The 17,108-nt window shown below is 38.1% G+C and overlaps 1 protein-coding gene across 3 annotated transcripts in view; it reads right to left on the bottom strand.

Annotated features, from left to right (window-relative positions):
• LOC139962043 (cAMP-dependent protein kinase type II regulatory subunit-like) overlaps positions 1-17,108 on the bottom strand; it is a 114,923-nt gene that overhangs the window by 61,494 nt on the left and 36,321 nt on the right. For all 3 annotated transcript variants that reach the window (XM_071961882.1, XM_071961880.1, XM_071961881.1), the window contains exons 3-4: positions 14,563-14,615; positions 8,766-8,849 (exon numbers count right to left, since the gene is read on the bottom strand). In XM_071961882.1, coding sequence (XP_071817983.1) covers positions 8,766-8,849; positions 14,563-14,615 — 137 coding nt within the window. The remainder of the gene's footprint in view (positions 1-8,765; positions 8,850-14,562; positions 14,616-17,108) is intronic.

Here is a 17,108-nt window from a genome sequence, read left to right as displayed (position 1 = left end):
ACAAATTTTGACAATTGCTATACAATATTTTTGTTGCATAGCAGTTTCCCAATATTGAATAGCAGTTTTGAAATTACCACAAAACGGACCAAATGTTGGTGATCAATGTATTAACTAGAAAATGTTTGTTTATTATTATTATTTATACTAGTGTTGCTACGATAATCGTTTTCAATATCGGTATCGGCCGATATTTGCAATATCGGCAGCATATCGGTATCGGTAAAATTTTGCCTACTTGCCGATAACAGCAAACCGATATTGAACTTTTCTTTTTAACAGCAGAGCTACCTGTACTTATTTATACTTGCAATGATTTGTTAATCTGCCCAAGACGATCCATTTCTTTAGCGTCAGTTAAACTCAGATTCATTTTCGATTAATATCCATGGAAACCTGACTCTCCGTAACATCTAAAAACACGTCTACGGCGTGCGAATATAACCAATGACCTTCGTGAACCTTGGCCTACACACAGCATTAGTGCAGCATATATACACTGTACTAACCATTCATTTCCTCAAAGGCCTCCGTGAAAACCTTGAACATGATGCATACAGTAACTGCACAGTTCAGCAGTGTTGGAAAACCTTGTTCAATTTCCCGCGAACACACTGCCGATTTCCCGCCGGTGTTCGCCTGCCTAGCACGCGTAACGTGCGAGCATAAAGGCGTGGTGTCCAGGGGCCCGTCTTAGGGCTATGGTGGGGTCATGGGGTAGAACCCCTCGTGGGGATCCTGGGGGCGAAAGCCCCCGAAAATTGTTGTCATTTTTTGCGATGTCTGGCGATGAAAAAATTCGCAGTTGAGGATGCAAAATACTGACAACTTTTTTTATTTAAATTGTCACGAAACTGATGAAAATTTTAAAATGACAAGTTAAAGTAGCTATATTATGTTATAAAATGAAAAGAGATTTAATCTGTCTTTCAATCTTTAAAAAGTGCAACTTACAAAACTTCCTATATTATGAAACAAACAACGTTCAGCAAAGCCCCGTTTCTAGACTGCCTAACAATGAATAGCGTGCACTATGCGTACATTTTTACAACTGCAGTGTTTAACCCTATACCCAACTACTGTACCACGGTACATGTGCTGCGAATTTGCCCAGGTACCTTCCCAACAACTGTGAGCTCATCCCCTGTGTAACACCTGTTTGTTAACATTTTTTTGCACGTTGCCAGGGAACCTTTTAGTTACGTGAGATCCGTAACCGCCGAGGTGGTTAGGCTATTTGCTTTACACTTAACTATGGTAGGATATTATTTTTTCAGGTTTTTTTGGGGGGCTATACGGTCAAGTGAATAAGTTGTACATTGAGTATAAACTCAATAAATTATAACTTCTACATTGTGATCGACAGTTCGTAAGTTAAGGTTTGAGTGTTTGCTCCCAAATCTGACTAGGAATTTGTATCGCACAAGTCGGCACAATGTGCAATGCTGATTTGGAAACGTCTCGCAAGTTTGTCGTTTTGGATCGCATTTTGCGATGCGATACCGGAAAAATCGAACACTGTTCGTAGTAGTGGTGGGATTTGACAAAAATTTCAGGCAGAGTATCCCAGATTGCCATGTAAGGGTCATGGATATTCATGTAAGGGTCATGGATATTCATCCCCAAATATACCAGAACAGCCAGTTGGGACAATTGCCTAATGCTAATACCTCTCTAAACTGTACTCCAATATCATGCTCTCAAAGCACTTGTATTGACAGTACAAACAGTTCCTAACCTTGATATGATAGAAACGTGATATTCATACTGCTCGTACTGACAATACGAGTGCTCTGAAGCGGGACATGACAATACAGTATAGAAAAATTGGTGACCAGAAAGCAGGGCTGAACAGAACTCGGACTCGAGTCCGTTATTCTGTGTACTTCTCGAACTGGGGTAGCTTTGGACTCCATTAATGCTCCATTAATACCAGACTCCATTAATAACCATTCTATTAATCTGATAGGGTGCTGTGCATGACGGATGACGTAACGAAGATTCCGATCTTGGCAAACCAGCCCTTACCTTGAAATCGAGATAAAAGTACACAACTAAGACTGATACTTGGACTCGGAGATGGGGGGGAGGGAGTTGGGGAGGGGACTGGACTGGGACTAGTCTTGGACTTGGTCTGCTTTTTAAAATCAGACTGACTGGACCCGGACTTGAATCTGCTGGACCCGACTACATGCCCAGTCCTGCTACATACAGTAGAAGGTTCAGGTAGATAATGGCAACTCCATCATGTTCAAACTTTTGAAGAGCATTTTTACTATCACACTTGGAGCATTTTGTTCCTATTCTCTTGGACATTTAGTTGTCTATTAAAGGTCTACCCTCTGAAAATTAATTGATCCATTGGCTAATAGTCCCTACCCATTGTCTGGAAACATTCTGTCCCATACAAGTACGTACGTTTGGACAACAAGCAAGCATGGTAAGGAGATGTACTTGAATTGTTTCTGAGACTATCATGTAATATTCCAATCATTGTTTTGACCAGAAAAAAAGTTATGACTTCAATCAGGGTAAAATTCCATTGTTGACCACATATTTCGTGTAGCTCAATTGTTACGGAAGTCGAAGTCAAAAGGTCACGTTTAAACGAACAAAACTTTGGCCGTTTAATCGTTTAGATCATTAAACGTAAATGTGCAGCCCTACTAAGGATAAAGGACAATCCTTCTGCCATCCCTTTAATAGCTCGAAAGAAAATCTAAAGATTTGTTCCAGAGAGTCTGTCATCCCATGACAATACAACTTATTAAGCTGAGCTGTTTAAGTGCCATTTCAAATAAGCATTCATGAGCAAGTTGATCTGGCGTTCATTTTGTATCGCACCATGATTAAATTCTAATGTAATTACATAACAAAGGCATAGAGGAAAGGGGGGGGAGGAAAACATGTCTTTTGATCATGAAAGAATCTGATGGAGTGGTTGATCAATCGATGACGAGTGCTCTTGAAATGGAAATAGAACAGCATCTTATCTCGTAGAGCGTATAATAAACTCCAACAACAATTTCTAGCAATACTTGGTTGGTGTGCTTCAATGGTTAAATTGCTGCAACGTACCATTTGAGGATCATATGCCCAGATACGTCGCAAATTAAAAATTGATATATATCCCAAAAACGAATTTGGATAATTACGAGAGACAAGCTTACCTGTCTCCTCACAACATGAGTAATTTCACTCTACCAGTTTTAGAGTGAAGAGTTTAGTTGGTAATATGTTAACAATGTACACCCTTAGCCCAGCCACTAAGGGTCCATGCCCCCCTTCACCCTTTTTCTTTCCTCTACTATCCAAAGTGTCATGACCAAGTTTTCCTCTGAGGACATTGGAGAGGTTTTAATGTCCTTGTGACTTTTAGTTACATATCACTGGCATCCACAATAATCCGTAAATTATACTGTAAACTGAGAAAAAAGTTTTTATTCATTCTGAAAAAGTTACCTGACAGTGCTTCACTCAACCCCAATCTAAACTTCCCCAATATAGACACATTAATAATACTGCAAGCATACTTAAGAGCTACATTAAATGATTGATCTGTGTATGTCAGGGATGAGAAGCTTCCTGTGTTAAAACCCTGTTTTAGAACATAATCTGTTAATTGTGATCATTCACCATTTACTTGTCAATCCTTGGGATAGCATATAGTCAATATATACTGTATGCAAGAGGTCAGCTTGCATCTACAGTTCAGAGAGAAAACCCAACTCTGCAGACTGGCCAGAAAAAACGAGCCATAAATCAGGAAGACAGAGGTTGTTATCATACGGACTATCCATTATCGCTGAGGAGCAATCTTCACGGCTGATTGGACGGCAGGACAGACCGTGTCCATAGCCAAACCATGACATGTACGATCATCATCTACATGGGGGGGGGGGGGCATCAAGCCATAATTAATTAACAAATGAAAATTATGACATCATTAATCTCCGAGATAGGCAGAGAATAGGTAGTGCTGATTCCTGTCTTTGTCGTCAGCGTCGACGTCGTGGGCGATAACCGGAATACCTTGTTTTAATTGTCGGGCCGTGATTTCCTTCTTGGTCTAGAGTCAAGTCATTTCGAGCGGCACGTTCTGTATACATACGTCATAGGTACTGTACGGATAAGATTTTTTCTTTGTTGCAGACTACAGAATGAAAGAGATCTGTACTTTTGTTTTCAGAAATCTTTGCTTTAATGGACGACTATGCATGGTCATACTGTCTCATTCCAAAAAAAGAAAAAGAAAAAAAAGGAGAATATTCCAGTGGTATGATATCACCTTTCTTCAGGACTCAATCATGCCAACCATTTCCCCCCCCCCCACTACCACCACCCTGCCCCTTTTTCTTTAAATGACAGGTAACAAAATGTTATTCCAAAGGCTGGTAATATGAGAGGAAAATACATGTATAATAAATGGACAGTGGATAGAATTTCACGGTTACCGAGAAGGAAAAAAGTTAAAAGAAACCTAATCTACCAGATGCAGACCGGCATTTTTGTCCCATATTTACCTGGTTACTGTAGCTCACAATTTTGCAAGAGATATCCATCCAGTACTATTTGCTATATTTACCTTGAATACCACACAACAAAACTCCAAACGGTAAATATCCACATATCATACAGTTTTCAGTTTTCTTCAGATCTAAAGACCAAACCCTAAAATCTACAAAAGTTTCTAGAGTCAAGAGAAATTTAAATTTATTCAGAAAAAAAATTATGTGATCCCTGGAATTCATCCGATATGATTTTTTTCATGCTTTTATATAGATGTATCAAATTTTAAAAGATCCATTTGGAAATAATCACCGAGCCAATTTAAATATGCCAAATTAAACCAGATGGGATTATTACGTAAATGACTTCCTCTCTGCGAGGTTATCACCACTGATGATGATGATGATGATGATGGCAAACTGCTGAAAGTCATCTATTAAAATGTCTCTGGGACAGACAGAACCTATAACCAGTGCACATAATGAACAAGTAAAGTGATATCTCATAAAAAGGTTGGCGACATCTTTTCTACAAAAGTATATACAACATGGTCAGCTCTGATTAGTTTTATCTACAGCTTTTGTAAAGGTTGAAAAACAGATTTGGCAAACCTTTTCATCTGCGATACGATTCTAAAAAATGAATATCTTCTTTTTTTTTCTTCTCTCCAGAGAACCGACTTTGACATAACAGAGAGAGTGTAATTACTGACATTAATTACATGGAAGGTATTAATTCATTTAGGAACAGAGCAGGGTTGTTATATATTTATAAAGCCTACATGCTACAGTACAGTAGGATGAGATATTTGATGAGTTTATACAAAATGTGTGAAAGATTTACACGTGGCTTGGACGTGCTTTAACTTTCTTCTCAGGTTTGTGACGACCAAGCACTCCCATCTAACAGTGCAGATACAGTATATTTATGCCATGCAGGTTGCGGACTCAACCTTGATGTAACTCAACCCCTACCTGCAGGCTGGCGGCACTAAATGCCACAAACATACATAATGTGCAAACAATATTTAACATTTGCTGGTCCTCGGTGTTCGATTTCTTGTGCGTGCAGGTTTGGAGTTTAGAATAACATCCTATATTTTGGCCATCCAGTATACCATTACCCTTCATTTAGAGATGCTAAACTACTAACCTAGGTTCTTTCACTTCTTGCAAAGGATATAAAGAAGGATGCAACTAGATACAGTATTGTACAAATAGTCTCCAATATCCTGTACTTTATAACAAAATATGTTTCATGAAATTAGTCACCCTACCCTTTGCTCCCCCTCCCCTCCCCTTCCCTTCCCTCTCCCATCCCCTCCCCTCCCCCTCTCCTCCCCTTCCCTCCCCTCCATTCTGTTCTTGCTTCAATGTCTTTAGAAAACTATAATGCAGATTTTAAAGGTCATCAGCATTTCCCCACAAACATGCTAGAAAGTCAGATATTGGGCACCTATGCTCAAATTTCAACGTCGTATTTTACTGCCACTCGATCCACACATGAATAAAGGAGCAATTTTTGCACATACTGTAGCTCTGTGACATTTTACTTCCACGGCTATCAGTAAATATTAAACTAACCATACTTATCTAGCTGGCTGCATTTCCTTAAACATGTTCCACCCGTTTCCTTCTAAAAACTTCTCTGGGGCCATTTAGGAATGTTCTTTGCGAAATACAGGAAATGCACCTTTTTTTTGGGTACCTACAAAATGACACAGTTCAGAAGCCGTTCTGTAAATAATTCAACCCTACATGTATCGGAAAATTTGGAACAGCTTGAACTGAACTGTGAAGAATAGTGAATGTAAGTTACCTTCGGTGCACTTTTGATATTACAATCAGACATAAATGCAAACTTGGAGGTTTCTTGTGGGGGCTGTCTATTTTATTGTAATTCCGGAGAGATTTATGGTTAAGTAAGCAAAGGATGTGCTTGTCAACTTCATGCATTAGTGCCAATGCAAAATTCTTCCAGCCTAAGCGTAAGCTAAACCTGATAGTTCTTCCAGAGAATCGGCTTAGATGTGGCTACCTCATGTATGAGAGTTCGGTAGCCTAAGCTAAACCTTTTAGTTCTTCCAGGGAGTTGCCTTAGATGTGGCTACCTCTTCTATGAGAGTTTGATAGCCTAAGCCTAAGCTAAACCTGATCAATTCTGCCCGGGAGTTGGCTTAGATGTGGCTACCTCTTTTATGAGAGTTTGGTAGCCTAAGCCTAACCTAAACCTGATATTTCTTCTCGGGGGATTGTCAGGGTTTTCAGTTAGTTGTCTGTGATGTTAACGCTGCTGTATTTTCCTTTGATAAATCTTCTTGTTGATTTATCCTTGAAACGTGCTACCCTCAGAATGTTTATTTTATAGCTGTTATTGCTCTCTTTATTTTAGAATTTCATCAAAATACTACTTTTTTCTTCTTTTCTTTTTGTAGAAACACTTTTTTCCTTTTGTGAATATATATTGTACCTTTAGACAAACAAGAGCATTGTCAGAGAACTTGCTGTGAATTAAAGTCATTCACATTGCTGTTGTCAGATTTACACTTCTCATCCAACAATTTCAGCAAAGTTTGAAAAATTCTGGCTCTTGCAATACAAAATGGATGCGGTTTTGACCTAAAAGATGCATAAAATTCCCAGCAATCTTGCTAATTAGCAGTCTACTTCAGTCAACTGGAAAATCTCTTTTTACGTGCAGGATAAACTAAACAAAACTTCTTTAATGTTGTGATATGCGTTCAAATTATTAAACAAACCATCTGTGTCGTGTGCACGATCAGTTCCATACACCAAACTGCCGCAACAGAACAATGTTCATTTCAGATCATCGGGCACCAGCTTGGAAACGATGGTACCTACAGTAGCAGTCAGTGCCGTGTCATTCTGCTACAATTAATGACCAGAAATTTCACGAAAAACAGACATACTAGAGTGATATATGAGTCAACATCGGCTGGTAGCAGCAGCTGATTCTGACGTTTCTACATACCGACAGTGACTACTCGCATGAACTTCCCCCGCATTGACAGAACGTTTAAGGTTTAAGAAGGTGCTGACATATATATAAAAAGAATGTCTAATGAAGTTTATAATGCCTACATGTGAATAAAATTATATTTCCCTTCTTTCTTTTCCTTGTTGTTTGGTTAATAGGGAGTCATCGGGGATCAAGACCGTCCCCGGTCCTAAAGGACCCGAGATGAATGCGAGACATGACATCAATGTCACACACACACACAGTATGTCTGGCATGTAGGAAAGACATTAAGGGCGGTCATTAAAAGACTGATTGAGTATTGACTGATTGCAGTTACTGTCTACGGGCAATCTCTTGAGCAAACTGCATACTGTACATCATAGACGGAAATGAGTACCCAGTGAACATTACATACCAGACGAAATTAGTTTAATGTCCATCTAGGCTGTATGGAGAGTGTGTGATCATTGCAGAGGAAAAGCAAAAACACAATCCATCAGCATTCTCTTGTCATTTTTATGAAGAAATTGAATAAAAAGTGGACATTCTGTTGACAGGATTGAACGTGGATCAATATTTGCAATAACTCACCGACGATGTATGTAGACCTCATCACACATTGGAATGTCATATGACATTATCAGAAATGGAGTTATACGAAATGGTAATATAAATGGGGGGGTCTTTTTTTGTGATTTGTTTTTCATATTTTCCCCACACATCAATATCATGATTTTTTATCATGGGGGAGGGGGCAGGTATAGATGGTGTGAAGTAATAATAAAGAAAAACAGAAACAATATAAAGACACGTAAAAATCGAGAGAAAATTTCCTACCTCCGGAAAAAAATCACCACAGCTGATGTTCAGTATAATAATTATGAGGAATTTCATTACAAGCAATACATAAACTATAGCAAAGTCACAAGAAGTATTGCTAATTAATATAATTATGTATTTTAATTGAACTATCAACTATCTGAAAACAGTGCTAAAAAATGAAACAGACAAGTTTGGCTAATTCTACACCATAGAATAACAGATCAGAAGCTATGTAGTTGACCATTAAACACCCACCTAATTATGAAGGACAATATTGGATTTGTTATTTTTAAGCATTAAGCATTTTTAAAAGCATTAATCATGCGGCATTGTTTGTCATGTTTCTATGATTAACACTTTGAATGTGGACCAACGTGAAGGACCTCATGAGAAGGACCGAGAGTTTGAGGTGTACCACGTAAATATAGATCTTTTAGTTACTATCTAGGGCTTACCTCATCCAGGGCACGGAATAGAAGGATGGGCTTGACAGCTTTAGCTAGACGATCCCTCTGATCATCTGATTTGGGATAAACTACCTGTGGAAGTGGAACAAAAGAATATGTTGTACTACATATATGTATATATATATATTGACTGATATGAAACATTAATTCCGGCTTGCAAGCGTCATCCGCCCCCCCCCCACGGGGATAGCTGACATTGACTTGTAGATCTGATATCTCCCAAACAAGACCAAAAATGTTTCTTTTTTTTGTCTTAGAAATTTGGGAAGGAGTTGCTGAATGAATGCAAGGATCTCTAGATCATTTCACGATGGGTGGATTTGTATCTCTAGTTTTATACATAGTATGACAAGTTTAAAGACTAGCACCGCTGTACAGTGGCACTGAGCAGACATATACACTTGCCTCCTACAGGTACATACTGTACAGTAGAAATTACAGGAGAAAATGTAACTTGTCATTATTTCGCCAAGCTAATGAGACCATTTGGGGGAAGGGGAGGGGGATGGAGTAGGAATACTTCTATTTAATGTACTAATGTAGCAAGCTGCAACTAAGTGAATCTTATTGGAAAAGACATGTATTCTAATTTTAGTAATGAGATGCAAAAAATGTTTATTTCGATATATCCCAAACTATTCACATGTCCTCCTACAGTCATGCATAAAATCATGCAGTCATGCAGTATGCATAAAATAGTTTATTCATGCACAGGGTCAATGTATGATAGGATAGGATATCAGTTCATTTTATTGGGCACGGCACGGTGCTTAGGTGTGGGGAGACAGGTAAGTGAGGAAATAGGTAAATACTTCTTACAAGATTAGGCAGATGTTCATTCCAATACACAATACAAATCTTTCATGTACAGAAAAGCTATGTATGTCTTTTCTGCTTGCCCAAACTATGTGATAATTTGACATATAAGAATAAACGAAGAAAACCTTTTACACTGTCATGTCAAGCTTAATATAATGACATGTGCACCTGCTGTGAAACTGTTGTAGCCCAAGGCTAAGGCTTAACATTTCTATTCCAAGCAAAAACAATTTCTGTCATCAAGTGTGACATATATATTGCAGATTTGCAGTGTGTCTTAGTAATTTCCTTCAAGAGGCCCTTTTTGTATGGAAACCATTTTGGTGAGCTTGTTAACACACAGCTGACAGACTATTAAATACATATGCACTGTCACTACAATGTCTCAATTCAACTTTACTTCTCACTTATTTTAGTTATAGTTTGCAAACTCTTTGTCCCTGGAATACATGTTTCAGTTTAATAGTCTTGGCTGTGTGAGAAGGAAATGTTGAAATGAAAAAGTCTCCAGAAAGATTCCATAACTTTGTCTCCTGAATAGAAGATCCGAAAGGAGGAGAAAGTGGGAATTGTCCCAGGAGTTGGATATACAAGACACAGCGCTAAACCGTTGCCAGTCAGGTCTACTTCAGAATGGTAGATTTGGAAGGAAGAGAGAGTGGGCGGAGCTAAAATGTTACCAAGTGTAGCAGGTTCGGTAGAGTAAGGTGCATTTAAGTAGACTGGGTGGGAACAGGTAAGAGAGGGAGGAAAGAAGAAAATTGCTCAAACGTTTTGGTCATGTGGTTCAGGTAAATATTCCACAACTTACTGGTTTGGATATTTATGAGTGACGAGCTTACATGTCTCCCCACAACCTTAGCACCCTCATTCTAGTGTGTGTGCAAGTGTGTGCAAGTGTGTGTGGATTGGAGACAGGTTAAGAGTGGAGGAAAGTAAATACATATATGTTTCATTCAGTGTATAAATGAAGTCATGTTGCTGTGTCTGCGTTATAGTAATAAGACTTTCCTATTCAAGCTCAATAGAGAACTCCCTTTGTAAATATTTTTGTAAATTTAGTAATGCCCTCAAAAAACATAACCAAAACAATTTATGCAATCTGAGGAAACTACTTCAAGATCAAACTATGTGACCTGCCAAACTAAATGCAGCTATACTATAGCTAGGGTACATATTATTACTATATGCACATCTGCCATGCATTTTACCCTCATTTCTACCAAAATGCTTGCAAGCACATATTATAATCATAATTATAATAATAACAATAGTACAGTTTACCATCTCCGCCATGATACCAACTACTATTAATACACCTACTAGAGTATATAGACATCTGACTTTCCTTTCTTCTATAAAAATCTACTCCTCGTATCATATATCATATCATTTTATCATTTATATCTAAATGACATCTATATATCAAACCATATTTCAGTGATACTGCCGATAACTGTAAACAGTACTGGAGCTGCAACTGTTTTCCCTTCAGTTTACATTCGTGTGTACACTATACGTATATAACTAGTTGCTACTTCCTTGTGGACTATATTGCTAGTATATATATAAGCATGCTTTCACTCTTTTAACTGTCAAATGTTTGATCGGAGCTTGTTCACAGATTTATTGTAAACATCCTTTCTCACACACTGTCAACACATCTCCTTTCCATCCTTTTTGCATACATGTATATAAACATGTAGCTCTATAATGGCAAGATTCCTCTCCCAAGTTTTTGGCCATCCTATAACAATACCTTTTGTCCCAATTGCAAACAATTAAATAGCCAGAATTGTATTAAGTTATTTACAGGGTAAACATGAAATCTCGTTTGATGTTTCTTCAAAGCCATTGTGTAGCCACCAGACTGTACTGGGCTCGATAGTAATTTAAGAGTCGTTGCCAATGGCAGGCAAAGTGATATCTTAACGTATTACTGAAGATTTAAATTCGGCCCAGCGATTCGCTCGCTGTCATATGAGGAACCTGTTCGGCCGACGATAAAAATTTACCAATCACTCTTAACGTTGGAAGTGTACACCAGCTGATGGCCGCTTCCAAACAAAGCCTACACAATTGAGGTGTGAACTCTATGCTGTTGACCGATCTGACTAAAGGCTGTTCAGGTATCTATTACGTCGAGATCCTTTTAATATCTTTTATTATAGTCTGCCACTTAAACGAGGACAACCCAAATAAGGAAATAGGTGAGAAGCTTTTGTAAAAAGATTTCAAAAAATCACATGTTACATTTCACTATTTTCAAGGCGATAAATTAGCCAGCGAGTCAAGTTCTATCAAACTGATTTCCTGCAACAGAAACCCCTCATTGGGTGCCCTTTTAAGCCCAACATGCAACCAACTCATTAATTATTATATGCGATATATGCAATGAATATCACTAAACATTCGACGCCAGTGGAACAAGAACAAAGACATTTCATGCTGGTAACCTGTGTATCATTTCCCGGTCAATTGTCCATCGTTCACTTATTTGTGTATATTATAAATTTCTCTCACAGTCCTATATAACCACTAAAATCTCACAGGTAAAGACAAATCTTGAAATTCCTTTGCCTTGTTATCAGATGTTGTTTAAGAAAATGAATATTCCTGTCTCATTGATTTCATTGACACTGTATGCTGTTATACATCTGGTCTCATGACTATTTACTGGCATAACTGCTTAAATGCTAGAGGATTTTGCCATTTGCCAGCTAGTACAGTAAAGTAGAGAATAAGGCACAGTTTGCAACTTTCTGCAGAGTAAACTTTAAGAACTTGATCACGTGGTGAGTTCAGTTAAGAGCAGTCAGTCAAAGAAACGACACGATTTGCCGAAAAATCTTGAATAACTGCTTATTATAAGCAAATATTGTGAAGCGGCTCTCAATAGCCCATAAAGGTGGCTGATGTGTTTTGTAATTCAGGAAAATGGCAACTGGTGAGAACTTGTTTTTTTAACTCAGTTGATTTTTTTTTCAAGCACTGTGATTCTTTTTTCTTAGCCACTGCTAACCTTCTAGACCTGTTAGAGTACACTGAAGATGCCGACCGTGAATTTCAAAGATCTTTACCAAGGGTTAGCACATTAAATGCATTTCTTTGGCAAATAATCATAACCAACCCTTTTTTCCTTTTTTTTCGGTAAAAATTATGGTAGTTTTCATCACTTACCGATTCACACACAATAAAAGAACCCAAAAAGAGGTTTTGTAGCGTAACATGCCATGATAGCCAAAAAATAAAAAATAAAAAAAGTAAATAGGGCACAAACACTGAAATTCATAATATACAAAGAAAATATAATATAATAAATAAAAGAACCCATCTAAATAGAGAGTATTGCCCTAAATATAAAGATACTCTAGTTTTGCAATGGGTTGTTTTTAATAGTCTTGTTAGCAGACCCTGAGAGCTCACAGCTACAAAGAATCGACCCTCTAGGTTGTCATGAATAACCAGAAAACAATATGTCAGCGATTCCTATTTTTTATTTCCCTGCAGTCTTCACCTGCTACGCAACCCAATAAGAAAGCTGTGCCAATGTATTCAGATTGGAAATTAAAGAGAAGATTCAATTTGTGACTTTCCTCTCTCCCTCTCCATCTCTCTCTCTCTCTGTCTCTCGAATTTTACTCTGAGAGCGGACAGGAGAGGGCAAGTCACAATTGCCCGTGTAAAAGCCTGTCTCATTAACGTGTTTTTTTCCCCTGCATTTTTCCGACTCACAGAGTTCTCTCTCTCTCTCTCGCTCGTTTCTGTTCGCACTCTGTGACCGTGATCGGTACTACGTATCAGAAACGGTTGTCAGGCTATGATATGGGAGGGATGATCACCGTGGAAACGGGAAACAATAACATCATACCTGGGGGGCAGTCATAAAGGCAGCTGTGTCAATAACTACTCACTGATGAAAACCTTTTCCGTTTCTCTTTCCCCTCAATTAGAGCATCGCACTTTTTAATGCGGACGTGTTATCGATTCCGAGCATAAGGGGGGATCCGTCCGATTGCCTGCAAATTAATGCGTAAAGCCCCATCCCGACTCACGACACCTCAAAAGGAAAAGATCAAGTTGCATCGCCTAAATCTTCGTCTCATCCACTTTGAGAGGGTCACGACCTGAAGTCGAGGTGAATCCACGACAGAGCAAAGTGCGTTAAGGAAGTTTACCATATAAACAGTAGTGGTATGCTCCTGATGTCGTTCATTAATTTATTTTTTATTCTTTTAGGTCTTTTCAGAGTACAAAGGATAGTATGCCAGGTCACTATACACACAGTATAGAGCGAGTAGGCATGAGTTGTGGGAAGACAGGTAAGCCAGGAGGCAAGGTAAAATTCTTCATCCTTTTATTATTAAAAGTTCATATCCTGATCAACTTCAGAGTTTCAGATTTTAGAAGTTTTCAATTCTAGCCTACTTTCATCAAATATTGTAAATTATTGCATCATATATTGACAGTGAGTGAGTAGAGATTTGGTGGATGGAAGGAAAGGTGTGATAGTAGAGTTATAGAACGTACATGATTAAAACCGAAAGGCCAAGTATGTATCGCTGGGTATCGATATTTTAATCTTGGAAATTATCCAACAGTTTTTCTACTTTAATTTTGAAATGGGATGTGAATGAGAAAGTATAGAGTGCTTAAAGGGATGAACACAGCTGCCCTAGAAGACGTATGGCAGTGGTACAGTTGTCGTGAGGAGATAGGTAAGATAATTTGACCAGCTAGGTATAGCTGTTGGTGGTACATAGCACTGTAGATGACCATATATCTGATCAAAAAAACGCATGCAGGCACTTAAAATGGTAGAATGAGAAGGAAGGGCAAAGACCGGAGAGCCGATCATAGAGGGCGCACAGTGGTAAAGGGTTACCAAGGACATTACAGGCACGGCAGAATCGGTGCTAAGGTTGTGAGGAGACAGGTAAGCGAGGAGCAAAGAAAACTGGCTCACCTTTGGCTCGTTATCATTGTCATCCTCATCAGGGTCATACCTTTCTGCACATACTGCAAAAGAAGGAGAAAAGAGGAAAAAACAAATTAACGTTAATATTTAAAGTTAATAGTTTTTAATAAATAACTTTAAATGCAAATGGTGGTAATTTCCCTGTGGTAAAGCTTGGGCAAAATTTATGACTAACAAACATTATAATCATCCCTCTGGTATACATGATCACTTCGGATAAATATTTCCCCTACAGTGTCATATCTCATTATGTGGGATGGTATTTAACTAGACTTTTATGAGGGCTGGGAGTAGAATAATCACCAATATTGTTGCTATTGGTAACACTTGGGGAAAAGCATAAATATATACTTTGAATCATAAAGAAACAAAAACAATAGCTCATAATCAGCTGATTTCTACAACTGATACATAAATATTATCAACTTTGTACCTTGCATGGCTTATTCCATGAGAGGCTTTTCTCCTGAAAATTAGCATAGGTTAATATCAAACCTGCCATATTAACTTGCGCCTTGATGCTGTGTTTACTGAATTCATCCCATAATTTGTGTTCTTGGAAAACCGGAAGATTTGATCAACAGCATGTAGTTCAATGTGAATATATGATCAAATGACTTTTAAACAGTACAGTAGGTCGTTTGGCATCCAGACTTTGGAACTGGGAAATTTCTGTGTTTTCAAACATGTGTTCTACTTTTTATTTTCAGTCGGGTACACCCCTTTGCTCTATATTACATCTATGTGAATCAAACTGAATGTTCTCTGCTGTACCTAGATAGTAACGTAGCCAACATGCAGACAGTACTAAAAACATTATTCGATTGCAAGATGGCAGTTAACGATATTCAATAGTAAAATACAATTTACATTCTAACATCATGATATGACCGAGCACAGATTGTGCAAATGTCGAGATCAGCAGTATAATGGATGTAACACCAATACATTTGTAAGAAACGATGTGCTGTCTGCACGTTACCAGGGGTATCGAGGCATCCAAAGAGGATAAATGCATCATAAATGATTCACCAGTTCTGAATTAGAAGCACGATTCACTATTCACAGCACGATCTGGGAAACTCTACTTAGGGAGGGGGGTGGGAGAAAAAAGGAATTTTCTTTATAATAAATCAAAGCTTCCATGCAGTCAGAGGCCCCAGCAAAATTGCAGTTTTCAGATTAATAGTTACACTCAAGTATGTTCAATACAAACTAAGGTGCAGATGTGGTAAATGTAACAAATGCCCTTAAAACTTGTAGAACAGCAATTGTGTATTGACAATACACAGAATATAATTTCCTCTGTTCACAGCGTTTCTACAATTGCCTTCTGTTCTCTGCAGTACTAATTAAACTAAACACAGCATACATGTACAGTAGGCACTCTGACATTAAAGATCTATTGAGTTCTAAGGTTAACATGCAGTGAAAGCTATCCTAGACTAACATGCAAGAAGTCCACAATATTGGAAAGTCAAGCATGTTGTGTACTTTATGCTTGAATAGCAAAAGCTGTTTGCTATTAATTACTAAAACGAGCACAACTGTATCCAAACATCAGCTATGCCCAGATGTTATGCAATCATTTTCTCATGAAAAATGATTGGTCTTTTGTGTACGGACATACATGTACATACAGTGCCAATAAAAAAAACACAGGGTTACCAGTTCAAGTTTGACATGATAGAGCAAGAGAGCTATTGTTATGGGGAGACAGGTAAGGGAGGAATTACATGAATCAATTTGTACAAAATAAAGCTTTCACATATATACGCCACCAAACCGTCAGAAAGTTTCCATTCCCACTACAGTACATTAATTCACCCAAGTTACAGAACAACTGCAAAACCTGTCTGGGCTCGATATTTACGAGTGACTCCTTTGACCGACTGCCGGGTCGACTCCAATGCCTCTTCTTTCAGAAACAATACGTACCATCGTGCAGACCTACCCGCTCTGCTAGTTTTGACCCAGATTTTCATCTTCTCAAATCTCACCTGTACCTTACTGGAGTGTGGATTTTGTTTCTATTCTGAGGATTTCTTATCAATTTGCTCAGGCTTTCTCAAGCACTTGCTAAGTATCCTTGCCTATGAACGTTAATGACAATAGCCACTTTTAAAGTAGGTGCAAAGTGAGATAATATCGGTTCGTTTGCTACGAATGTCCAACTAGGTTTGCAAAATATCTAGGCTAAAGTGCTGACGTTATACTTTTCTTCCTCTTTCTTTTCCTTTACCCTCTCAATTTTTTTTTCTTGAAAAACAACAGACTTTGTCAAGATATATAAAATGTTTACAAATAAATAAAACACCAAAAAACTCCCATAACAATACAGTAGAAAAATTGTGCCACAAAATGCAAATTTATTCCTTATGTAACATTTAAAATATCTTCTTTTGCACACTATTTCTTCTTTCAGACAAGAAAACCTTATACTGCACAACCTGTTAAAAACTTGTTTGGACAAATGATCTCACAGGTGGGAAATGTTAAACATCATGTCTATCGAAAAAAGATTCTTATCACAG

This window comes from Apostichopus japonicus, chromosome 20, assembly GCF_037975245.1.
Source record: "Apostichopus japonicus isolate 1M-3 chromosome 20, ASM3797524v1, whole genome shotgun sequence".
Taxonomy (NCBI): Eukaryota; Metazoa; Echinodermata; class Holothuroidea; order Aspidochirotida; family Stichopodidae; genus Apostichopus; species Apostichopus japonicus.
This window is presented reverse-complemented; position numbering and strand designations above follow the sequence as displayed.